General features: G+C 46.9%; 1 protein-coding gene across 1 annotated transcript in view; it reads right to left on the minus strand.

Annotated features, from left to right (window-relative positions):
* Positions 1-26,415, minus strand: part of LOC139760210 (uncharacterized) — a 554,062-nt gene that overhangs the window by 353,918 nt on the left and 173,729 nt on the right. Inside the window, exon 7 of the mRNA XM_071683144.1 lies at positions 13,680-13,880. Within this exon, the coding sequence (XP_071539245.1) occupies positions 13,680-13,880 (201 nt within the window). The remainder of the gene's footprint in view (positions 1-13,679; positions 13,881-26,415) is intronic.

The raw sequence follows: 26,415 nt of genomic DNA on the forward strand, positions 1-26,415 counted from the left end.
CACACATGTACGTACACAAGAACCACACAGTAACCTGGTCACACATGTACGTACACAAGCACCACACAGTAACCTGGTCACACATGTACGTACACAAGCACCACACAGTAACCTGGTCAGACACGTACGTACACAAGAACCACACAGTGACCTGGTCACACATGTACGTACACAAGCACCACACAGTGACCTGTTCACACATGTACGTACACAAGCACCACACAGTAACCTGGTCAGACACGTAGGTACACAAGAACCACACAGTGACCTGGTCACACATGTACGTACACAAGCACCACACAGTGACCTGGTCACACATGTACGTACACAAGAACCACACAGTGACCTGGTCACACATGTACGTACACAAGCACCACACAGTAACCTGGTCACACATGTACGTACACAAGCACCACACAGTGACCTGGTCACACATGTACGTACACAAGCACCACACAGTGACCTGGTCACACATGTACGTACACAAGCACCACACAGTGACCTGGTCACACATGTACGTACACAAGAACCACACAGTGACCTGGTCACACATGTACGTACACAAGAACCACACAGTAACCTGGTCAGACACGTACGTACACAAGAACCACACAGTGACCTGGTCACACATGTACGTACACAAGCACCACACAGTGACCTGGTCACACATGTACGTACACAAGCACCACACAGTAACCTGGTCAGACACGTACGTACACAAGCACCACACAGTAACCTGGTCAGACACGTACGTACACAAGAACCACACAGTGACCTGGTCACACACGTACGTACACAAGAACCACACAGTGACCTGGTCACACACGTACGTACACAAGCACCACACAGTGACCTGGTCAGACACGTACGTACACAAGCACCACACAGTAACCTGGTCAGACACGTACGTACACAAGCACCACACAGTGACCTGGTCAGACACGTACGTACACAAGAACCACAGACTAACCTGGTCAGACACGTACGTACACAAGAACCACACAGTGACCTGGTCAGACACGTACGTACACAAGAACCACACAGTGACCTGGTCAGACACGTACGTACACAAGAACCACACAGTGACCTGGTCAGACACGTACGTACACAAGAACCACAGACTAACCTGGTCAGACACGTACGTACACAAGAACCACACAGTGACCTGGTCAGACACGTACGTACACAAGAACCACACAGTAACCTGGTCAGACACGTACGTACACAAGAACCACACAGTGACCTGGTCAGACACGTACGTACACAAGAACCACACAGTAACCTGGTCAGACACGTACGTACACAAGAACCACACAGTGACCTGGTCAGACAGGTGAGGTGAGCCACAACATGTGATGGTCAGACAGGTGAGCCACAACATGTGATGGTCAGACAGGTGAGGTGAGCCACAACATGTGATGGTCAGACAGGTGAGCCACAACATGTGATGGTCAGACAGGTGAGCCACAACATGTGATGGTCAGACAGGTGAGGTGAGCCACAACATGTGATGGTCAGACAGGTGAGCCACAACATGTGATGGTCAGACAGGTGAGCCACAACATGTGATGGTCAGACAGGTGAGCCACAACATGTGATGGTCAGACAGGTGAGCCACAACATGTGATGGTCAGACAGGTGAGCCACAACATGTGATGGTCCAGCTCTTCACTAACTACTAAAGTTTGTCTGTTGAAGCTGTAATGGTCACGACACTAGAGAGGATCTAATGAGAATGGACAGGAATGAAGAAATAAGAAAATGTATAGTTGACGGTGCGGTACTGCTCACAATTATCATTCATACTTCCATACTAATGTTCAATACCTGAAGACTCAGAGCACACGAGAAGAAGATACGGAGGACTTTGATAAAGTGATGGAGGAAGGCAAGGGAAGGAGGAATGCAAGGGAAGGAGGAAGGCAAGGGAAGGAGGAATGCAAGGGAAGGAGGAAGGCAAGGGAAGGAGGAATGCAAGGGAAGGAGGAAGGCAAGGGAAGGAGGAATGCAAGGGAAGGAGGAAGGCAAGGGAAGGAGGAATGCAAGGGAAGGAGGAAGGCAAGGGAAGGAGGAATGCAAGGGAAGGAGGAAGGCAAGGAAGGAGGAATGCAAGGGAAGGAGGAAGGCAAGGGAAGGAGGAATGCAAGGGAAGGAGGAAGGCAAGGGAAGGAGGAATGCAAGGAAGGAGGAAGGCAAGGGAAGGAGGAATGCAAGGGAAGGAGGAAGGCAAGGGAAGGAGGAATGCAAGGGAAGGAGGAAGGCAAGGGAAGGAGGAATGCAAGGGAAGGAGGAAGGCAAGGGAAGGAGGAATGCAAGGAAGGAGGAAGGCAAGGGAAGGAGGAATGCAAGGGAAGGAGAAGGCAAGGGAAGAGGAATGCAAGGGAAGGAGGAAGCAAGGGAAGGAGGAGGCAAGGGAAGGAGGAATGCAAGGGAAGGAGGAAGGCAAGGGAAGGAGGAATGCAAGGGAAGGAGGAAGGCAAGGGAAGGAGGAATGCAAGGGAAGGAGGAATGCAAGGGAAGGAGGAAGGCAAGGGAAGGAGGAATGCAAGGGAAGGAGGAAGGCAAGGGAAGGAGGAATGCAAGGGAAGGAGGAAGGCAAGGGAAGGAGGAATGCAAGGGAAGGAGGAATGCAAGGGAAGGAGGAATGCAAGGGAAGGAGGAAGGCAAGGGAAGGAGGAATGCAAGGGAAGGAGGAAGGCAAGGGAAGGAGGAAGGCAAGGGAAGGAGGAATGCAAGGGAAGGAGGAAGGCAAGGGAAGGAGGAATGCAAGGGAAGGAGGAATGCAAGGGAAGGAGGAATGCAAGGGAAGGAGGAAGGCAAGGGAAGGAGGAATGCAAGGGAAGGAGGAAGGCAAGGGAAGGAGGAAGGCAAGGGAAGGAGGAATGCAAGGGAAGGAGGAATGCAAGGGAAGGAGGAATGCAAGGGAAGGAGGAAGGCAAGGGAAGGAGGAATGCAAGGGAAGGAGGAAGGCAAGGGAAGGAGGAAGGCAAGGGAAGGAGGAAGGCAAGGGAAGGAGGAATGCAAGGGAAGGAGGAAGGCAAGGGAAGGAGGAATGCAAGGGAAGGAGGAATGCAAGGGAAGGAGGAAGGCAAGGGAAGGAGGAAGGCAAGGGAAGGAGGAATGCAAGGGAAGGAGGAATGCAAGGGAAGGAGGAATGCAAGGGAAGGAGGAAGGCAAGGGAAGGAGGAATGCAAGGGAAGGAGGAATGCAAGGGAAGGAGGAATGCAAGGGAAGGAGGAATGCAAGGGAAGGAGGAAGGCAAGGGAAGGAGGAATGCAAGGGAAGGAGGAAGGCAAGGGAAGGAGGAAGGCAAGGGAAGGAGGAAGGCAAGGGAAGGAGGAATGCAAGGGAAGGAGGAAGGCAAGGGAAGGAGGAATGCAAGGGAAGGAGGAAGGCAAGGGAAGGAGGAATGCAAGGGAAGGAGGAAGGCAAGGGAAGGAGGAATGCAAGGGAAGGAGGAATGCAAGGGAAGGAGGAAGGCAAGGGAAGGAGGAATGCAAGGGAAGGAGGAATGCAAGGGAAGGAGGAATGCAAGGGAAGGAGGAAGGCAAGGGAAGGAGGAATGCAAGGGAAGGAGGAATGCAAGGGAAGGAGGAAGGCAAGGGAAGGAGGAATGCAAGGGAAGGAGGAATGCAAGGGAAGGAGGAAGGCAAGGGAAGGAGGAAGGCAAGGGAAGGAGGAATGCAAGGGAAGGAGGAAGGCAAGGGAAGGAGGAATGCAAGGGAAGGAGGAATGCAAGGGAAGGAGGAATGCAAGGGAAGGAGGAAGGCAAGGGAAGGAGGAATGCAAGGGAAGGAGGAAGGCAAGGGAAGGAGGAATGCAAGGGAAGGAGGAATGCAAGGGAAGGAGGAAGGCAAGGGAAGGAGGAATGCAAGGGAAGGAGGAATGCAAGGGAAGGAGGAATGCAAGGGAAGGAGGAATGCAAGGGAAGGAGGAAGGCAAGGGAAGGAGGAATGCAAGGGAAGGAGGAATGCAAGGGAAGGAGGAAGGCAAGGGAAGGAGGAATGCAAGGGAAGGAGGAATGCAAGGGAAGGAGGAAGGCAAGGGAAGGAGGAAGGCAAGGGAAGGAGGAATGCAAGGGAAGGAGGAAGGCAAGGGAAGGAGGAATGCAAGGGAAGGAGGAATGCAAGGGAAGGAGGAAGGCAAGGGAAGGAGGAATGCAAGGGAAGGAGGAATGCAAGGGAAGGAGGAAGGCAAGGGAAGGAGGAAGGCAAGGGAAGGAGGAATGCAAGGGAAGGAGGAATGCAAGGGAAGGAGGAATGCAAGGGAAGGAGGAATGCAAGGGAAGGAGGAATGCAAGGGAAGGAGGAAGGCAAGGGAAGGAGGAATGCAAGGGAAGGAGGAATGCAAGGGAAGGAGGAAGGCAAGGGAAGGAGGAATGCAAGGGAAGGAGGAATGCAAGGGAAGGAGGAAGGCAAGGGAAGGAGGAATGCAAGGGAAGGAGGAATGCAAGGGAAGGAGGAATGCAAGGGAAGGAGGAATGCAAGGGAAGGAGGAATGCAAGGGAAGGAGGAAGGCAAGGGAAGGAGGAATGCAAGGGAAGGAGGAATGCAAGGGAAGGAGGAATGCAAGGGAAGGAGGAATGCAAGGGAAGGAGGAATGCAAGGGAAGGAGGAAGGCAAGGGAAGGAGGAATGCAAGGGAAGGAGGAATGCAAGGGAAGGAGGAAGGCAAGGGAAGGAGGAATGCAAGGGAAGGAGGAATGCAAGGGAAGGAGGAATGCAAGGGAAGGAGGAATGCAAGGGAAGGAGGAATGCAAGGGAAGGAGGAATGCAAGGGAAGGAGGAATGCAAGGGAAGGAGGAATGCAAGGGAAGGAGGAATGCAAGGGAAGGAGGAATGCAAGGGAAGGAGGAATGCAAGGGAAGGAGGAATGCAAGGGAAGGAGGAATGCAAGGGAAGGAGGAATGCAAGGGAAGGAGGAATGCAAGGGAAGGAGGAATGCAAGGGAAGGAGGAATGCAAGGGAAGGAGGAATGCAAGGGAAGGAGGAATGCAAGGGAAGGAGGAATGCAAGGGAAGGAGGAATGCAAGGGAAGGAGGAAGGCAAGGGAAGGAGGAATGCAAGGGAAGGAGGAATGCAAGGGAAGGAGGAAGGCAAGGGAAGGAGGAATGCAAGGGAAGGAGGAATGCAAGGGAAGGAGGAAGGCAAGGGAAGGAGGAATGCAAGGGAAGGAGGAATGCAAGGGAAGGAGGAATGCAAGGGAAGGAGGAATGCAAGGGAAGGAGGAATGCAAGGGAAGGAGGAAGGCAAGGGAAGGAGGAATGCAAGGGAAGGAGGAATGCAAGGGAAGGAGGAAGGCAAGGGAAGGAGGAATGCAAGGGAAGGAGGAATGCAAGGGAAGGAGGAATGCAAGGGAAGGAGGAATGCAAGGGAAGGAGGAATGCAAGGGAAGGAGGAAGGCAAGGGAAGGAGGAATGCAAGGGAAGGAGGAATGCAAGGGAAGGAGGAATGCAAGGGAAGGAGGAAGGCAAGGGAAGGAGGAATGCAAGGGAAGGAGGAAGGCAAGGGAAGGAGGAATGCAAGGGAAGGAGGAATGCAAGGGAAGGAGGAATGCAAGGGAAGGAGGAAGGCAAGGGAAGGAGGAATGCAAGGGAAGGAGGAAGGCAAGGGAAGGAGGAATGCAAGGGAAGGAGGAATGCAAGGGAAGGAGGAATGCAAGGGAAGGAGGAAGGCAAGGGAAGGAGGAAGGCAAGGGAAGGAGGAATGCAAGGGAAGGAGGAATGCAAGGAAGGAGGAATGCAAGGGAAGGAGGAAGCAGGGAGGAGGAGGCAAGGAGATGCAAGGGAAGGAGGAAGGCAAGGGAAGGAGGAATGCAAGGGAAGGAGGAAGGCAAGGGATGGAGGAATGCAAGGGATGAAGGAATGGATGGGATGGAGGAATGCAAGGGAAGGAGGAAGGCAAGGGAAGGAGGAATGAAAGGGATGAAGGAATGGATGGGATGGAGGAATGCAAGGGAAGGAGGAAGGCAAGGGATGGAGGAATGCAAGGGATGAAGGAATGGATGGGATGGAGGAATGCAAGGGAAGGAGGAAGGCAAGGAAGGAGGAATGCAAGGGAAGGAGGAATGCAAGGGAAGGAGGAAGGCAAGGGATGGAGGAATGCAAGGGAAGGAGGAAGGCAAGGGATGGAGGAATGCAAGGGAAGGAGGAAGGCAAGGGATGGAGGAATGCAAGGGATGAAGGAATGGATGGGATGGAGGAATGCAAGGGAAGGAGGAATGCAAGGGATGAAGGAATGGATGGGATGGAGAAATGCAAGGGAAGGAGGAAGGCAAGGGATGGAGCAATGCAAGGGATGAAGGAATGGATGGGATGGAGGAATGCAAGGGAAGGAGGAAGGCAAGGGAAGGAGGAAGGCAAGGGATGAAGGAATGCAAGGGATGAAGGAATGGATGGGATGGAGGAATGCAAGGGAAGGAGGAAGGCAAGGGATGGAGGAATGCAAGGGGTGGAGGTGTGCAAATGATGTACCTGAACAAGTCATTTAAACGTACAAGGGATAGAGGTGTGCAAGGATGTAAGTATGCAAAGGATGGAGATGTGCAATTGATGGCAGTGTGCGGGGTGACGGAGGTGTGCATGGTATGTAAGCGTACAAGGGATAGAGATGTACATCATCTAGACTTGTATGAAGGAGTCTATATAATCTAGAACTCTATGAGAGAATGTACATCATTCAAAACTCTATGACAGAGTTTACATCATGTCAAACTGTATGATAGTGTACGTCATGTAGAACTGTATGACCAAGGACATACAGTCTAGATGTGTATGATAGAGTGGGCATCATCTAGAAAAGTATGATAGAGTGCACATCATCTAGAAATGTATAAGAGTGTACATCTCGAATTATATGATATAGTGTTTATCATCTAAAACTGTATGATATACTATGTATCATACATAACTGCATAATGAATTGTACCTCTGAAATCTTATGATAAAGTCTATGTAATCTAGAACTGTATGATAGAATGTACCTCACCTAGAACTGTATGACAGTGTATGCATCTTTTAGAACTGAATGATATAGTGTACATGTCCTAAAATTGTGTGATAGAGTGTACATCATCTAAAACTGTATGATTGAGTGTACATCATCTAGAACTGTATGATAGATTGTACATCTGAGAACTGTATAACAGACTGCACATCATCTACAACTTTATGATAAAGTGTACATCATCCAGTACTGTATGATATACTATGTATCATACAGACCTGCATGAGAGTGTATAACATCTGAAAATGTATGATACAGGCTACATCATCTTGAATTGCTTCATGTAGTGTACATCTAGAGTTTTATAATAGAATCTATGTAATCTAGAACTGTATGATAGTGTACATCATCGAAAATTGTATGGTAGACTGTACATCATCCAGAACTGGATGACATAATGTACATCATCTAGAACTGTATGATGGAAGGTGCATCATGTAAAACTCTATGAGAGAGTGTACATCACTTAGAACTTGTGATAGAGTTTGCATCATCATGATTTGTATGATAGAGTGTATACGTATAATCTAGAATTGTATAATAGAGTAAAATCATCTAGAACTGTATGATACAGCATACACCATCTAGTTACGTATAATAGAGCTTACGATCTGTATAAGTGTATAATAGAGTGCACTGCATCTAGTACTGTATGACAGAGTGTATATCATAAAGAAGTGTATGAAAAAGTTTCCATCACAGAGAACTGTGTAATATAATTTTCATGGTTTAGAACTGTATATTAGTGTTTATAAGCTAGTGAAAGAGAAGAGAGAGGCATTTGGACGATTTCTGCATAGAAGTAATGCAAATGACTGGGAGATGTATGAAACAAAGCGGCAGGAAGTCAAGAGAAAGGTGCAAGAGATGAAAAGAAGGCAAATGAGAGTTGGGGTGAGAGAGTATCAAGTTTAAAGAGAATAAAAAGTTGTTTTGGATGGAGGTAAATAAAGTGCGTAAGACAAGAGAACAAATGAGAACATCGGTGAAGGGGCAAATGGGGAGGTAATGACAAGTAGTGATGAAGTGAGGAGATGGAGTGAGTATTTTGGAGGTCTGTTGAATGTATTTGATGATAGAGTGGCAGATATAGGGTGTTTTGGTCGAGGTGGTGTGCGAAGTGAGAGGGTCAGGGAGAATGATTTGGTAAACAGAGAAGAGTTAGTGAAAGCTTTGCGGAAGATGAAAGCCGGCAAGGCGACGGGTTTGGATGGCATTGTAGAGGAATTTATTGAAAAACGGGGTCACTGTGTTGTTGATTGGTTGGTAATGATATTCAATGTATGTATGGATCATGGTGAACTGCCTGAGGATTGGCGGAATGCATGCGTAGTGCTATTGTATAAAGGTGAAGGGGATAAAGGTGAGTGCTCAAATTACAGAGGTATACGTTTGTTGAGTATTCCTGGGAAATTATATGGGAGGGTATTGATTGAGAGGGTGAAGGCATGTACAGAGCATCAGATTGGGGAAGAGCAGTGTGGTTTCAGAAGTGGTAGAGGATGTATGGATCAGGTGTTTGCTTTGAAAGAATGTATGTGAAAAATACTTAGAAAACAGATGGATTTGTATGTAGCATTTATGGATCTGGAGAAGACATATGATAGGGTTGATAGAGATGCTCTGTGGAAGGTTTTACAAGTACATGGTGTGGGAAGTAAGTTGCTAGAAGCAGTGAAAAGTTTTTACCAAGGATGTAAGGCATGTGTACGAGTAGGAAGAGAGGAAAGTGATTGGTTCCCAGTGAATATCGGTTTGTGGCAGGGGTGCGTGATGTCTCCATGGTTGCTTAATTTGTTTATGGATGGGGTCGTTAGGGAGGTGAATGCAAGAGTTTTGGAGAGAGCGGCAAGTATGCAGTCTGTTGTGGATGAAAGGGCTTGGGAAGTGTCAATTGTTGTTCGCTGATGATACATCTCTGGTGGCAGAATCGGGTGAGAAACTGCAGAAGTTGGTGACATTTTGATAAAGTGTGTGAAAGGAGAAAGTTGAGAGTAAATGTGAATGAGAGCAAAGTTATTAGGTTCAGTAGGGTTGAGGGACAAGTTAATTGGGAGGTAAGTTTGAATGGAGAAAAACTGGAGGAAGTGAAATGTTTTAGATATCTGGGAATGGATTTGGCAGCGGATGGAAACATGGAAGCGGAAGTGGGATAGAAGGTGAAGGTCTGGGAGTGTTGAAGAATGTGTGGAAGGCGAGAACGTTATCTCGGAGAGCAAAAATGGGTATGTTTGAAGGAATAGTGGTTCCAACAATGTTGGACTATAGATAGGGATGTGCGCAGAAGGGTGGATGTGTTAGAAATGAAATGTCTGAGAACAATATGTAGTGTGAGATAGTTTGATCGAGTAAGTAATGTAAGGGTAAGAGAGATGTGTGGAAATAAAAAGAGTGTGGTTGAGAGAGCAGAAGAGGGTGTTTTGAAATGGTTTGGTCACATGGAGAGAATGAGTGAGGAAAGATTGACCAAGTGGATATATGTGTCAAAGGTGGAAGGAAGGAGAAGAGGGAGACCAAATTGGAGGTGGAAGGATGGAGTGAAAAAGATTTAGAGCCATCGGGGCCTGACGTAGAGTGAATTGGAACGATGTGGTATACCGGGGTTGACGTGCTGTCAATGGACTGAACGAGGGCATGTGAAGCGTCTGGGGTAAACCATGGAAAGTTCTGTGGGGCCTGGATGTGGAAAGGGAGCTGTGGTTACACATAACAGCTAGAGACTGAGTGTGAATGAATGTGGCATTTTTTCTTTTTTGTATTCTCCTGGCGCTACTTCGCTGGAGGGGGTGGGGGTGGGTGGGGGGTTGCTTTTTCATGTGTGGCGGGATGGCGACGAATATGGATGAAGGCAGCAAGTATGAATACGTACTTGTTTATATATGTATATGTCTTTGTATGTATATGTATGTATACGTTGGAGTGTATATGTATGTATATGAGCGTGTATGGGCGTTTGTGTATATTTATGTGTATGTGGGTGGGTTTGAGCCATTCCTCGTCTGTTTCCTTGCGCTACCTTAGTGACGCGGGAGACGGCGGTTACGTATGATACAGTATATAATATGATCTAGAAGTGTATGATACAATACATAATATGATCTAGAAGTGTATGGTACAATATATAATATGATCAAGAAGTGTATGATAGAGTGTGCATCATCTAGAACTGTCTGATAGAGTATACATCACCTAGAGTGATATGATAGAGCGTACATCATTTAGAACTGTATTATAGTGTATATAATCCAGGACTTTATGCTAGAGAGTATATCATGTAGAATTCTGTGATAGTTTGTGCATCATCTATAACTAAATTGATTGACTGTTTATCATTTTGAATTGTATTATAGAGCGTACATCATCTTGAACTGTATGACAATATCTATAATGTAGAAGATTTTGATAGCGTCTACATCATTTAGGACTGTATGATAGCGTCTACATCATTTAGGACTGTATGATAGCGTCTACATCATTTAGGACTGTATGATAGCGTCTACATCATTTAGGACTGTATGATAGCGTCTACATCATTTAGGACTGTATGATAGCGTCTACATCATTTAGGACTGTATGATAGCGTCTGCATCATTTAGGACTGTATGATAGCGTCTGCATCATTTAGGACTGTATGATAGCGTCTGCATCATTTAGGACTGTATGATAGCGTCTAAATCATTTAGGACTGTATGATAGCGTCTACATCATTTAGGACTGTATGATAGCGTCTACATCATTTAGGACTGTATGATAGCGTCTGCATCATTTAGGACTGTATGATAGCGTCTGCATCATTTAGGACTGTATGATAGCATCTACATCATTTAGGACTGTATGACAGAGTCTGCATCATTTAGGACTGTATGATAGCGTCTGCATCATTTAGGACTGTATGATAGAGTCTGCATCATTTAGGACTGTATGATAGCGTCTGCATCATTTAGGACTGTATGATAGCGTCTACATCATTTAGGACTGTATGATAGCGTCTACATCATTTAGGACTGTATGATAGCGTCTACATCATTTAGGACTGTATGATAGCGTCTACATCATTTAGGACTGTATGATAGCGTCTGCATCATTTAGGACTGTATGATAGCGTCTGCATCATTTAGGACTGTATGATAGCGTCTGCATCATTTAGGACTGTATGATAGCGTCTAAATCATTTAGGACTGTATGATAGCGTCTACATCATTTAGGACTGTATGATAGCGTCTACATCATTTAGGACTGTATGATAGCGTCTGCATCATTTAGGACTGTATGATAGCGTCTGCATCATTTAGGACTGTATGATAGCATCTACATCATTTAGGACTGTATGATAGAGTCTGCATCATTTAGGACTGTATGATAGCGTCTGCATCATTTAGGACTGTATGATAGAGTCTGCATCATTTAGGACTGTATGATAGCGTCTGCATCATTTAGGACTGTATGATAGCGTCTACATCATTTAGGACTGTATGATAGCGTCTACATCATTTAGGACTGTATGATAGCGTCTACATCATTTAGGACTGTATGATAGCGTCTACATCATTTAGGACTGTATGATAGAGTCTGCATCATCGAAAACTATATGAAAGAGTGTACATCCGCTACAACTATATCAAAGAATGTACATTTTCTTGAAATGCATGATAGAGTGTACATCATTCAAAGCTGCATGATAGTGTACAATGTCTATAACTATATTACAGAGTCCATATGATCCACAAATATCTGCAACTGTATGATAGTGTGTACATCATTCACAACTGTATGATACAGTGTGCATCATCTCGAATTGTATGATAGATTGTACATAATCTGCACGATAGTACACATCATCTCGAAATGTATGATAGAGTCTATATACTCTAGAACTGTGGTAGAGTGGTACATCAACTAGAACTGTATGGAAGAGTGTACATCATCTAGAACTGTATGGTAGAGTGTACATCAACTAGAACTGTATGGAAGAGTGTACATCATCTAGAACTGTATAGTAGAGTGTAAATCATCTAGAACTGTATGGTAGAGTGTACATCATCTAGAACTGTATGGTAGAGTGTACATCATCGAGAACTGTATGGTAGTGTGTACATCATCTAGAACTGTATGGTAGAGTGTACATCATCTAGAACTGTATGGAAGAGTGTACATCATCTAGAACTGTATGGTAGAGTGTACATCATCTAGAACTGTATGGTAGAGTGTACATCATCTAGAACTGTATGGGAGAGTGTGCATCATCTAGAACTGTATGGTAGTGTGTACATCATCTAGAACTGTATGGAAGAGTGTGCATCATCTAGAACTGTATGGGAGAGTGTACATCAACTAGAACTGTATGGAAGAGTGTACATCATTTAGAACTGTATGGGAGAGTGTACATTAACTAGAACTGTATGGAAGAGTGTGCATCATCTAGAGCTGTATGGGAGAGTGTACATCATCTAGAACTATATGATAGTGTATATTATTTAGAACTGAAAGATAGAGTATACATACTCTAGAATTGTATGATAGGGGGTATATGATCTAGAACTGTATGATAAAGTGTACATCATCTACAACTGTAAATTAGTGTATGCACCTTCTACAACTGTATGATTGGGTATGAATGATCTATAACTGTATGATAAGTTATGTATCATCTATGACTGTATGATAGGGTATGGATCATCTATAACTGTATGATAGGGTATGGATCATCTATAACTGTATGATAGGGTATGGATCATCTATAACTGCATGATAGGGTATGGATCATCTATAACTGTATGATAGGGTATGGATCATCTATAACTGTATGATAGGGTATGGATCATCTATAACTGTATGATAAAATAAAATTGGTCAGAAACAAGGCTGATCAAATTCAAGCTGAGCATATGTAATGAGGATGGGACAGAGCCCAAGACGACCTCACTATCATGTAACAGGAAGTAAACTTCAGGATTCTGTGTGTGAGAAGGAAATGGGCGTCAAAATCGTCCCTAACTTGTCGCAAAAGTCCAATACTTGGAGAATAGTTAAGGAGACAAACTGTCAGCTGGTAAATATCAGAATAGCTTTCATGTATATGAGTAAGGAAATATTTTGCAAGCTATTCATATCCTACATAAAGCTAAAACTAGAACATGCTTATAAAGTTTGGTCACCGCACCTAATGAGGCACAAAGAGCTCATAGAGAAAGTCCAGAGGAGGGTTACAAATATGGTACCAGAATAAAGAGATTTAACATACAGAGAATGGCTGTGGGCTTAAATTTACCCATCTTGGAAGAGAGAAGAGTGTGGGGTGACTTGATCACAATCTATAAGATTTTAAAGGATATCTCGTTGATGTGGACAGTTCTTTAAGAAATGTTGGAACAGAATAACCAGATGACAAAACATGAAATGAAAAAACCTGTTTATAAAGATGTGAAGAAATAGATAGTCTTAAAGTAAGAATGGTGGGTTGATAGATGATGATGATAACATGGTTCATGCAGCTAACATACATAAATCTGGGAGGTTGAATGACAGAGAAGGTTCAAGAGTTGTGGGTGGGGAGCATCCATGAGTGTATGACTCCCTCCCCCGCAGCACAGTACACGCACACTGAAACAGGCTACTGTATGATTGCTGCGCCTCTGTGGACCAGTGAGAAAAAGTTTGAGACTAATAACAAACTTACCTGAACTGATCTTGTCGCTCAAGGTCTTCTTGAGGAGGAAGAAATCCACGGGCGACCAAGTCACTCCGCCATGTACGAAGAATTCTCTCACGAGTCGCTGGTGTGAGTGACGTCAGATATGTCATGTGGGCGGCTGTCAGCAAACACTGGCCTATCATTTGTTTTAAGATCTTAGCACCATCATCCATTTCCTTCCGCCACCTGTAAATGAAAATTACTCAATACTATAAAGAGGATTTTAAGAAAATAAGAGAAAAAGTGAAACACATTCCTGAAAATTTGATGATGGAAAGAATAAAGAGATACAACATAACAAAGTTCAACACAAATGGGCAGAACAAATAATGAAACATAGATGCATTAAGAAATATGTATCGAATTAGAAGAACATGTGATGAAAAGAGTGAGGCTGTCTTTGACATATGAAACTGATCAAAGGAACTGAAGAGACAAAGTTTATTATGATGCAACAAAAGGTCTTGTTGAACGGACTGCGATCTCCAGGTACGTCATGCACTGTATCACTCTTGGCTGCTTGAACTGTTGTTCTTATCATAGTAAACATCCAATCAGCAGAGGGAAACAATATATACTCGCTGCTGTTACGTTATCAAAATGAGGTGATATGAACAATAGGTAGAAAGAACATTTTTGTGATTTAACGGATTGTTCTATTGATGATCGGAGAGACACAGTCATCTTGGATGACCAACGGGATCTAGAACGGTCAGATCCTATGAGGCTCACATTACCAGCAGAACCTTACAAACGCGGAGGAAGAGGATCACAAATATAGTGCATATGAAGACGCTTTCATAGAACACAAATGCCCTCCAATAGCCAGGATTCATTCCTAGGATATTTTGCGTACTCGTCGGGAACGCAAACAGCTATTCTATGGTCTCCTCTGTAGGGAAAAGACTATTCGATCACAAGTAATAGAATGCCCTTCGTCTTATATCCACGATCATTCTCTTGAGGAGGCGAAAGTGAAGATTTGTAAAGGTTTTCAAAAAAAAAAAAAGAGAGAATGTTGGTGAGAAGAGAGTGGTGAGAGTGAGTAAGCTTGGAAAGAGGACTGGTGTGAGGAAGTACGAAGAGACTATGCGAGTACAATGGTAAAAAGTGAGAGCAGATGACGTAAGAGGAGTGGATGAGGAATGGGATGTATTCAGAGAAGCATTGATGGCATATGAAAGAGATGCATGTGGCATGAGAAAAGTGGGAGATGGGCAGATCAAAAAGGGTAGTGAGTGGTGGGATGAAGAAGTAAGATTGCTAGAGAAAGAGTGAAAGAGTCGTCTGAACGATACTTGCAAGGAAGGAGTACAACTGACCCGGACATGAAAGCAGCAGAAAGTCAAGAGGAAGATACATGAGCTGAAAAAAAGGGCAAATGAGAGTTGGGGTAAGAGAGTATTGTTAAATTCTAGGGAGAATAAAAAGATGTTTTGGAAGGAGGGAAATAACGTGCAAAAGACAAGAGAACAAATGGGAATATCGGGTGAGGGGAAGTGATGACAGGCAGTGATGAAGTAAAGAAGGGGATGAAGTGAGTATTTTGAAGGTTTGTTGAATGTGTTCGATGATAGAGTGACAGATGTAGGGAATTTTGGTCGAGCGGTGGTGTGGGAAGTGAGAGGGTCAGGGAGAATGGTTTGGTGAAGAGAAAAGAGGTGGTGAAAGCCTTTCGGAAGATGAAATCCGGCAAGGCGGCGGGTTGGGATGGGATTGCAGTGGAATCTATTACGAAAGGGGTGACTCTATTGTTGATTGGTTGCTAAGGATAGTCAAAATATGTATGGATCATGGTGAAGTGCCTGATGATTGACGGAGTGCCATTGTACAAAGGCAAAGGTAAAAAGTGAGTGATCAAACTAGAGACGCGTAAGTTTGCTGAGTATTCCTAGAAAACTGTATGAAGATCATTGTTAAGAAGGTGAAGGCATGTACAGAGCATCAGACTGGGGAAGAGCAGTGTGGTTTCAGAAGTGGTAGAGGGTGTGTGGATCAGGTGTTTGCTTTGAAGAATGTATTTGAGAAATACAGAAAAAAACAGATGGATTTGTATGTGGTATTTATAGATCTGGAGATGACATATAACAGGGAGTATAGAAATACTTTGTGAAAGGTCTTAAGGGTATATGGTGAGGGAGGAAATCTGCTAGAAGCAGTGAGAAGTTTTTATCAAGGGTGTAAGGCATGTGTACGAGTAGGAAGAGAGGAGAGTGATTGGTTCCCAGTGAAGGTCGGTCTGCGGCAGAGGTGTGTGATCTCCCTAAAATTGTCTAAATTTTTTATGGATGAGGTGGATAGGGGTATAAATGCAAGAGTTTTGGAGAGAGGGGCGAGTTTGCAGTCTGTTGGAGATGAGAGGGCCTATAAGTGAATCAGTTGTTGTTCGCCGACGATACAGAACCTGGTGGCTGATTTAAATGAGAGACTGCAGAAGTCGGTGACTGAGTTTGGAAAGTGTGAATAGTGAAAGTTGAGAGTAAATGTGAATAAGAGCAAGGTTATTACGTTCAGCAGGGCCGAGAAACAAGACAGTTGGGATATCTGTTTGAATGGAGAAAAACTGGAGGAAATGAATTGTTTTAGATATCTGGGAGTGGACTTACCAGCGAGAGGAACCATGGAAGTGGAGGTGAATCACAGGATGGGAGAGGGGGCGTAGGTTCTGGGAGCGTTGAAGAATGTGTGGATGGCGAGAACGTTATCTCGGAGAGCGAAAATGGGTAAGTTTGAAGGAATAGTGGTTCCAACAGTGTTATAAGGTTGCGAGGCATGCGGTATAGATAGGGTTGTTAGAAGGAGGGTGGATGTGTTGCAAGTGAAATGAACACTCAGGAAGGAGAGAGGTGTACAAGGAGTAGAGTAAATTGGAACAATGCGGTATACCGGGGTCGACGTGCTGTCAATGGACAAAACCTGGGTATGTGAAACGTCGGGGGTAGACAATGGAAAGGTCTGTGGAGCGTGGATGTGGATAGGAGTTGTGGTTTCGGTGCATTACACATGACAGCTGGAGATTGAGTGTGGACGAATGTGGCTTTCTTGTATGTCTTCCTGATGTTACCTCGCTGAAGCACGGGGTAATGGAAGGAGCCAAGCGGGGATTTTTCATCCTCCTCGAAGGCACAGATTAGGGTGCTTGAATGTGTGTGGATGTAACCAAGATGAGAAGAAAGGAGAGATAGGTAGTATGTTTGTGGAAAGAAACATGGATGCTCTGGCTCTGAGTGAAATGAAGCTCAAGGGTAAAGGGGAAGAGCGGTTTGGGAAAGCTTGGAAGGAAAGTCAAGTGTTAGTGAGAGAAGAACTTAGGAAGGAGTAGCACTACTTCTGAAGCAGGAGTTGTGGGAGTATGTGATAGAGTGAAAGAGTGTTTTGGCAGCAGCTGAGTGTGTTAGCAGTTTTGATGCACGAGACCGGGTTATAGTGGTGGGTGATTTAAATGCGAAGGTGAATAATGTGGCAATTGAGGGTATAATTGGTGTACATGGGGTGTTCAGTGTTGCAAATGGAAATGGTGAAGAGCTTGTGGATTTGTGTGCTGAAAAAAGACTGGCGATCGGGAATACTTGGTTTGAAAAGAGAGATATACATAGGTACACGTGTGTGAGTATGTGAGAGATGGTCAAAGGGAGTTACCAGATTGCGTGTTAAGTGATAGGCGTGTAAAAGAGAGACTTTTGGATGTTAGCGTGTTGAGAGGGGCAACTGGAGGAATGTCTGATCAGTTTAAGCAACAACACTAGTCACTGTCACCCTAACCACTCTATAACTAAATATCAATCCCGAGTACAAGTTAAAAGCTTACTTCTGCTTCACACGTAGGGAACTTTTACTATCAGATCCCCCTTCCCCGACCTCAATTGATATAACACTGACAAAACAAAGCATACTTTGTCTTTCTGCCCTAGGAGTCCCTTCCATACTTATAAGACTATGCAGCACTCAAGGAGTTTGCCATTTTCTCCGGTCGGGACCACAGGTTATAAAGGTGTTGTCATGTTTTGTGTGTCTATTCGAAGGCAGTGAAGGGCAGTCAAGTTGAAAATGACCGATATCATTTATGGTAGTTCCATCGTGAGCATGAAGGGTCTTGGGATATCGTGAAGCGATGTTTGTAGTGTTGCAGTGATGGGTAATGTCCAGAGAATAAGTGACAGAATGTGCCCTGTGTTTGTCTGGGTAGTGTGGCTTCTGATGCGTGTGTGTCCGGAGGACTAAAGACTAAGACTTAGTTGGGAGGTTGGTTGTTTAGTGCTTGCCTGGAAATTTCTGTATTTTTTCTTCATTTTTTCATTTTTATGTCATTCCATTGACAGTACGTCGACCCAGGTATACCACATCGTTCAAATTCACTCTATTCCTTGCCGGCCTTTCACCTCCCTATATGTTCAGGCCCCGATCGCTCAAAACCTTTTTCACTCAATCCTTCCACTTCCAATTTGGTCTCCCACTTCTCCTCGTTCCCTCCACCTCTGACACATATACCCTCTTTGTCAATCTTTCCTCACTCATTCTCTCCATGTGACCAAACCATTTCAATACACTCTCTTCTGATCTCTCAACCACACTTTTTATTACCATGCATCTCTCTTACCCTTTTATTACTTGCTCGATCAAACCACCTCACACCACATATTGTCCTCAAACGTCTCATTTCCAACACATCCACCCTCCTCTGCACAACATTATCTATAGCCAATGCCTCACAACCATACATCATTGTTGGAATCACTATTCCTTTAAATATACCCATTTTTGCTCTCCGAGAAAACGCTCTCGCCTTCTACACATTCTTTAACGCTCACAGAACCTTCATCCCCTCCCCAACCCTGTGAATCACTTCCGCTTCCATGGTTCCATCCGCTGCAAAGTCCACTCCCAGATATCTAAAACACTTCACTTCCTCCAGTTTTAGTCCATTCAAACTTATCTCCCAATTAACTTGCCCCTCAACTCTACTGAACCTAATAACCTTGATCTGATTCTCATTTACTCTCAACTTTCTCCTTTCACACACTTTACTAGATTCAGTCACCAACATCTGCAGTTTCTCACCCGAAACAGCCACTACAGATTTATCATCAGCGAACAACAATTGACTCACTTCCCAAGGCCACTCATCCACAACAGACTCCATACTTGCCCTTCTCTCCAAAACACATGCATTCACCTCCCTAACCACCCTATCCATAAACAAAATAAACAACCATGGAGACATCGCGCAACCCTGCCGCAAACAGACATTCACTGGAAACCAATCACTTTCCTCTCTTCCTACTCGCATACATGCCTTACATCCTATATAAAAACTGTTCACTGTTTCTCGCAACTTACCTCCCACACCATATCCTCTTAATACATGCCACAGAGCATCTCTATCAACTCTATCATATGCCTTCTCCAGACCCAGAAATGCTACATACAAATCCATCTGCTTTTCTAAGTATTTCTCACATACATTCTTCAAAGCAAACATCTGATCCACACATCCTCTACCACTTCTGAAACCCCACACTTCTCTTCCCCAATCTGATGCCCTGTACATGCCTTCGCCCTCTCAATCAATACCCTCTCATGTAATATCTCAGGAATACTCAACAAACTTATATCCTTGTAATTTGAACACTCACCTTTATGCCACAACAATGACAGCTGTCACCACCCTCCACAACAATGACCCCTATCATCATCCTCCACAATAATGTCACCACCCTCCACAAAAATGACAACTGTCACCACCCTCCCCAAATGTGACAATTATTACCACCGTCCACAACAATGACATCTATCCCCACCCTCCACAACAAGGACCCCAGTCACCACCCTCCACAACAAGGACCCCAGTCACCACCCTCCACAACAAGGACCCCAGTCACAACCCTCCAAAACAGTGATAACTGTCACCACCCTCCACAACAAGGACCCCAGTCACAACCCTCCACAACAAGGACCCCAGTCACCATCCTTCACAACAAGGACCCCAGTCACCACCCTCCACAACAAGGACCCCAGTCACCACCCTCCACAACAGTGATAACTGTCACCACCCTCCACAACAAGGACCCCAGTCACAACCCTCCACAACAGTGATAACTGTCACCACCCTCCACAACAAGGACCCTAGTCACCACCCTCCACAACAAGGACCCCAGTCACCACCCTCCACAACAAGGACCCCAGTCACAACCCTCCACAACAAGGACCCCAGTCACAACCCTCCCCCAGTCACAACCCTCCACAACAGTGATAACTGTCACAACCCTCCACAACAAGGACCCCAGTCACAACCCTCCACAACAAGGACCCCAGTCACAACCCTCCACAACAGTGATAACTGTCACCACCCTCCACAACAAGGACCCCAGTCACAACCCTCCACAACAAGGACCCCAGTCACAACCCTCCACAACAAGGACCCCAGTCACCACCCTCCACAACAAGGACCCCAGTCACCACCCTCCACAACAAGGACCCCAGTCACAACCCTCCACAACAAGGACCCCAGTCACAACCCTCCACAACAGTGATAACTGTCACCACCCTCCACAACAAGGACCCCAGTCACAACCCTCCACAACAAGGACCCCAGTCACAACCCTCCACAACAAGGACCCCAGTCACAACCCTCCACAACAAGGACCCCAGTCACAACCCTCCACAACAGTGACCCCTGTCACCACCCTCCACAACAAGGACCCCAGTCACAACCCTCCACAACAAGGACCCCAGTCACAACCCTCCACAACAGTGATAACTGTCACCACCCTCCACAACAAGGACCCCAGTCACAACCCTCCACAACAAGGACCCCAGTCACAACCCTCCACAACAGTGATAACTGTCACCACCCTCCACAACAAGGACCCCAGTCACAACCCTCCACAACAAGGACCCCAGTCACAACCCTCCACAACAGTGATAACTGTCACCACCCTCCACAACAAGGACCCCAGTCACAACCCTCCACAACAAGGACCCCAGTCACAACCCTCCACAACAGTGATAACTGTCACCACCCTCCACAACAAGGACCCCAGTCACAACCCTCCACAACAAGGACCCCAGTCACAACCCTCCACAACAGTGATAACTGTCACCACCCTCCACAACAAGGACCCCAGTCACAACCCTCCACAACAAGGACCCCAGTCACAACCCTCCACAACAGTGATAACTGTCACCACCCTCCACAACAAGGACCCCAGTCACAACCCTCCACAACAAGGACCCCAGTCACAACCCTCCACAACATGATACTGTCACACCCTTCCAACAAGATCCCGTCAACCTCCACAACAATGATCCCTGTCACACCCTCCACAACAATGATCACTGTCACCACCCTCCACAACAAGACCCTGTCACCACCCTCCACAACAATGATCCCTGTCACACCTCCACAACATGATCCCTGTCACACCTCACAACAATGACCCTGTCACACACCTCACAACAATGATCCACTGTCACCACTCACAACAAGGATCCCTGTCACCACCCTCCAAACAATGATCCCTGTCACCACTCCTCACAACATGATAACTGTCACCACCCCACATACAATGACCCTGCACCACCCTCCACAACAAGGATCCCTGTCACGACCACTTCACAACAAGTGATCCTGTCACCACTCACAACAAGACCGTCACACCCTCCTACAGACCCGTACTCATGATCCTGTCACCACGCCAGTCCACTACAATGAAAGACCCTGTACACCTCACTAACAAGGATCCCTGTCACACCTCCACAACAGTGATCCTGTCACCACCCCCAACAATGATCCCGTCACACCTCACAACATGGGTCCACTGTCACACCTTCACACAGTGATCTTGTCCACGAGCGTCAACAAGACCTGTCACCACCCTGTCATAGGAGTGAATCAGTCTGTCCACCGTGGTCAACAGGGATCTGTTGTCAAGGACGTACGGCACTCATCAATGTGTGTAGGTGCCTGGTCACAGGATCTCATTATCATGATCCTGTGGAGCCCGTGCGTACAAGATCATTGTTGAGTGTACACCTCCATATTGGAGTCTGTCACCACGCCTTAACAATGATTCCCTGTACCAGCGGTGGTGACCACTACATGATCTGTCGACTTACACTTCAACAATGATTGTAGTCAGCGACCCAGTCTCAGTATGTCTCCGAGGGTAGTGACAGGATCATGTTGTGGAGGGTGTGACAGTCATGTTGTGGAGGGTGTGACAGTGATCATGTTGTGGAGGGTGTGACAGGATTCATGTTGTGGAGGGTGGTGACAGGATCATTTTGTGGGGGTGGTGCAGGTCATTGTTGTGGAGGGTGGTGACAGGTCATTGTTGTGGAGGGTGGTGACAGGATCATTGTTGGAGGGTGGTGACAGGTCATTGTTGTGGAGGGTGTGACAGGACATTGTTGTGGAGGGTGGTGACAGACATTGTCTGTAGGAGGGTGTGTGACAGTTGTCATTGTTGTGGAGGGTGGTGACAGTTGTCATTGTTGTGGAGGGTGGTGACAGCGATCATTGTTGTGGAGGGTGGTGACAGGGATCATTGTTGTGGAGGATAGTGAGAGGGATCATTGTTGTGGAGCTGTTGACAGTTGTCATTGTTGTGGAGGGTAATGACAGGGATCATTGTTGTGGTGGGTGGTGACAGGGATCATTGTTGTGGAGGGTGGTGACAGTTGTCATTGTTGTGGAGGGTGGTGACAGTTGTCATTGTTGTGGAGGGTGGTGAGAGGGATCATTGTTGTGGAGGGTGGTGACAGGGATCATTGTTGTGGAGTGGTGACAGGGATCATTGTTGTGTGGGTGGTGACAGGGATCATTGTTGTGGAGGGTGGTGACAGGGATCATTGTTGTGGAGGGTGGTGACAGGGATCATTGTTGTGGAGGGTGGTGACAGGGATCATTGTTGTGGAGGGTGGTGACAGGGATCATTGTTGTGGAGGGTGGTGACAGGGATCATTGTTGTGGAGGGTGGTGACAGGGATCATTGTTGTGGAGGGTGGTGACAGGGATCATTGTTGTGGAGGGTGGTGACAGGGATCATTGTTGTGGAGGGTGGTGACAGGGATCATTGTTGTGGAGGGTGGTGACAGGGATCATTGTTGTGAGGGTGGTGACAGGGATCATTGTTGTGAGGGTGGTGACAGGGATCATTGTTGTGAGGGTGGTGACAGGGATCATTGTTGTGGAGGGTGGTGACAGGGATCATTGTTGTGGAGGGTGGTGACAGGGATCATTGTTGTGGAGGGTGGTGACAGGGATCATTGTTGTGGAGGGTGGTGACAGGGATCATTGTTGTGGAGGGTGGTGACAGGGATCATTGTTGTGGAGGGTGGTGACAGGGATCATTGTTGTGGAGGGTGGTGACAGGGATCATTGTTGTGGAGGGTGGTGACAGGGATCATTGTTGTGGAGGGTGGTGACAGGGATCATTGTTGTGGAGGGTGGTGACAGGGATCATTGTTGTGGAGGGTGGTGACAGGGATCATTGTTGTGAGGGTGGTGACAGGGATCATTGTTGTGGAGGGTGGTGACAGGGATCATTGTTGTGGAGGGTGGTGACAGGGATCATTGTTGTGGAGGGTGGTGACAGGGATCATTGTTGTGGAGGGTGGTGACAGGGGATCATTGTTGTGGAGGGTGGTGACAGGGATCATTGTTGTGAGGGTGGTGACAGGGATCATTGTTGTGGAGGGTGGTGACAGGGATCATTGTTGTGGAGGGTGGTGACAGGGATCATTGTTGTGGAGGGTGGTGACAGGGATCATTGTTGTGGAGGGTGGTGACAGGGTCATTGTTGTGGAGGGTGGTGACAGGGATCATTGTTGTGGAGGGTGGTGACAGGGATCATTGTTGTGGAGGGTGGTGACAGGGATCATTGTTGTGGAGGGTGGTGACAGGGATCATTGTTGTGGAGGGTGGTGACAGGGATCATTGTTGTGGAGGGTGGTGACAGGGATCATTGTTGTGGAGGGTGGTGACAGGGATCATTGTTGTGGAGGGTGGTGACAGGGGTCATTGTTGTGGAGGTGGTGACAGGGATCATTGTTGTGGAGGGTGGTGACAGGGATCATTGTTGTGGAGGGTGGTGACAGGGATCATTGTTGTGGAGGGTGGTGACAGGGATCATTGTTGTGGAGGGTGGTGACAGGGATCATTGTTGTGGAGGGTGGTGACAGGGTCATTGTTGTGGAGGGTGGTGACAGGGATCATTGTTGTGGAGGGTGGTGACAGGGCTCATTGTTGTGGAGGGTGGTGACAGGGTCATGTTGTGGAGGGTGGTGACAGGGATCATTGTTGTGGAGGGTGGTGACAGGGATCATTGTTGTGGAGGGTGGTGACAGTGTTCATTGTTGTGGAGGGTGGTGACAGGGGTCATTGTTGTGGAGGGTGTGACAGGGGATCATTGTTGTGGAGGGTGGTGACAGGGGTCATTGTTGTGGAGGGTGGTGACAGGGGTCATTGTTGTGGAGGGTGGTGACAGGGGATCATTGTTGTGGAGGGTGGTGACAGGGTCATTGTTGTGGAGGGTGGTGACAGGGATCATTGTTGTGGAGGGTGGTGACAGGGGTCATTGTTGTGGAGGGTGGTGACAGGGGTCATTGTTGTGGAGGGTGGTGACAGGGGTCATTGTTGTGGAGGGTGGTGACAGGGATCATTGTTGTGGAGGGTGGTGACAGGGGTCATTGTTGTGAGGGTGGTGACAGGGATCATTGTTGTGGAGGGTAGTGACAGGGATCATTGTTGTGGAGGGTGGTGACAGGGATCATTGTTGTGGAGGGTGGTGAAAGGGATCATTGTTGTGGAGGGTGCTGACAGTTGTCATTGTTGTGGAGGGTGGTGACAGGGATCATTGTTGTGGAGGGTGGTGACGGATCAGTTTTGTGGAGGGTGGTGACAGTTGTCATTGTTGTGCAGGGTGGTGACAGAGATCATTGTTGTGGAGGGTGGTGACAGAGATCATTGTTGTGGAGGGTGGTGACAGGGATCATTGTTGTGGAGGGTAGTGGCAGTTGTCATTGTTGTGGAGGGTGGTGACAGGGATCATTGTTGTGGAAGGTGTTGACAGTTGTCATTGTTATGTAGTGTGGTGACAGGGATGATTGTTGTGGAGGGTGGTGAGAGGGATCATTGTTGTGGAAGGTGGTGACAGGGGTCATTGTTGTGGAGGGTGGTGACAGGGATCATTGTTGTGGAGGGTGGTGACAGGGATCATTGTTGTGAAGTGTAGTGACAGGGATCATTGTTGTGGAGGGTGGTGACAGGGATCATTGTTGTGGAGGGTGGTGACAGGGGTCATTGTTGTGAAGTGTAGTGACAGGGATCATTGTTGTGGCAGGTGGTGACAGGGTCATTGTTGTGGAGGGTAGTGACAGGGATCATTGTTGTGGAGGGTGGTGACAGGGATCATTGTTGTGGAGGGTGGTGACAGGGATCATTGTTGTGAAGGGTGGTGACAGTTATCATTGTTGTGAAGGGTGGTGACAATTGTCATTGTTGTGGAGGGTGGTGACAGGGATCATTGTTGTGGAGGGTGGTGACAGGGATCATTGTTGTGGAGGGTGATGACAGGGGTCATTGTTGTGGAGGGTGGTGACAGGGGTCATTGTTGTGGAGGGTGAGTGACAGGGTTCATTGTTGTGGAGGGTGGTGACAGGGTCATTGTTGTGGAGGGTGGTGACAGGGATCATTGTTGTGGAGGGTGTGACAGGGATCATTGTTGTGGAGGGTGGTGACAGGGATCATTGTTGTGGAGGGTGGTGACAGGGATCATTGTTGTGGAGGGTGGTGACAGTTGTCATTGTTGTGGAGGGTGGTGACAGTTGTCATTGTTGTGGAGGGTGGTGACAGGGATCATTGTTGTGGAGGGTGGTGACAGGGATCATTGTTGTGGAGGGTGGTGACAGGGGTCATTGTTGTGGAGGGTGGTGACAGGGGTCATTGTTGTGGAGTGTAGTGACAGGGATCATTGTTGTGGAGGGTGGTGACAGGGTCATTGTTGTGGAGGGTGGTGACAGGGATCATTGTTGTGGAGGGTGGTGACAGGGATCATTGTTGTGGAGGGTGGTGACAGGGATCATTGTTGTGGAGGGTGGTGACAGGGATCATTGTTGTGGAGGGTGGTGACAGTTGTCATTGTTGTGGAGGGTGGTGACAGTTGTCATTGTTGTGGAGGGTGGTGACAGGGATCATTGTTGTGGAGGGTGGTGACAGGGAGTCATTGTTGTGGAGGGTGGTGACAGGTGTCATTGTTGTGGAGGGTGGTGACAGTTGTCATTGTTGTGGAGGGTGGTGAAAGGGATCATTGTTGTGGAGGGTGGTGACAGGGATCATTGTTGTGGAGGGTGGTGACAGGGATCATTGTTGTGGAGGGTGGTGACAGTTGTCATTGTTGTGGAGGGTGGTGACAGTTGTCACTGTTGTGGAGGTTGGTGACAGGGATCATTGTTGTGGACGGTGGTGACAGGGATCATTGTTGTAGAGGGTGGTGACAGGGATCATTGTTGTAGAGGGTGGTGACAGGGATCTTTGTTGTGGAGGGTGGTGACAGTTGTCATTGTTGTGGAGGGTGGTGACAGTTGTCACTGTTGTGGAGGGTGGTGACAGGGATCATTGTTGTGGATGGTGGTGACAGGGATCATTGTTGTGGAGGGTGGTGACAGGGATCATTGTTGTGAAGTGTAGTGACAGGGATCATTGTTGTGGAGGGTGGTGACA

The sequence above is a fragment of the Panulirus ornatus genome, chromosome 35, assembly GCF_036320965.1.
Source record: "Panulirus ornatus isolate Po-2019 chromosome 35, ASM3632096v1, whole genome shotgun sequence".
Classification (NCBI taxonomy): domain Eukaryota; kingdom Metazoa; phylum Arthropoda; class Malacostraca; order Decapoda; family Palinuridae; genus Panulirus; species Panulirus ornatus.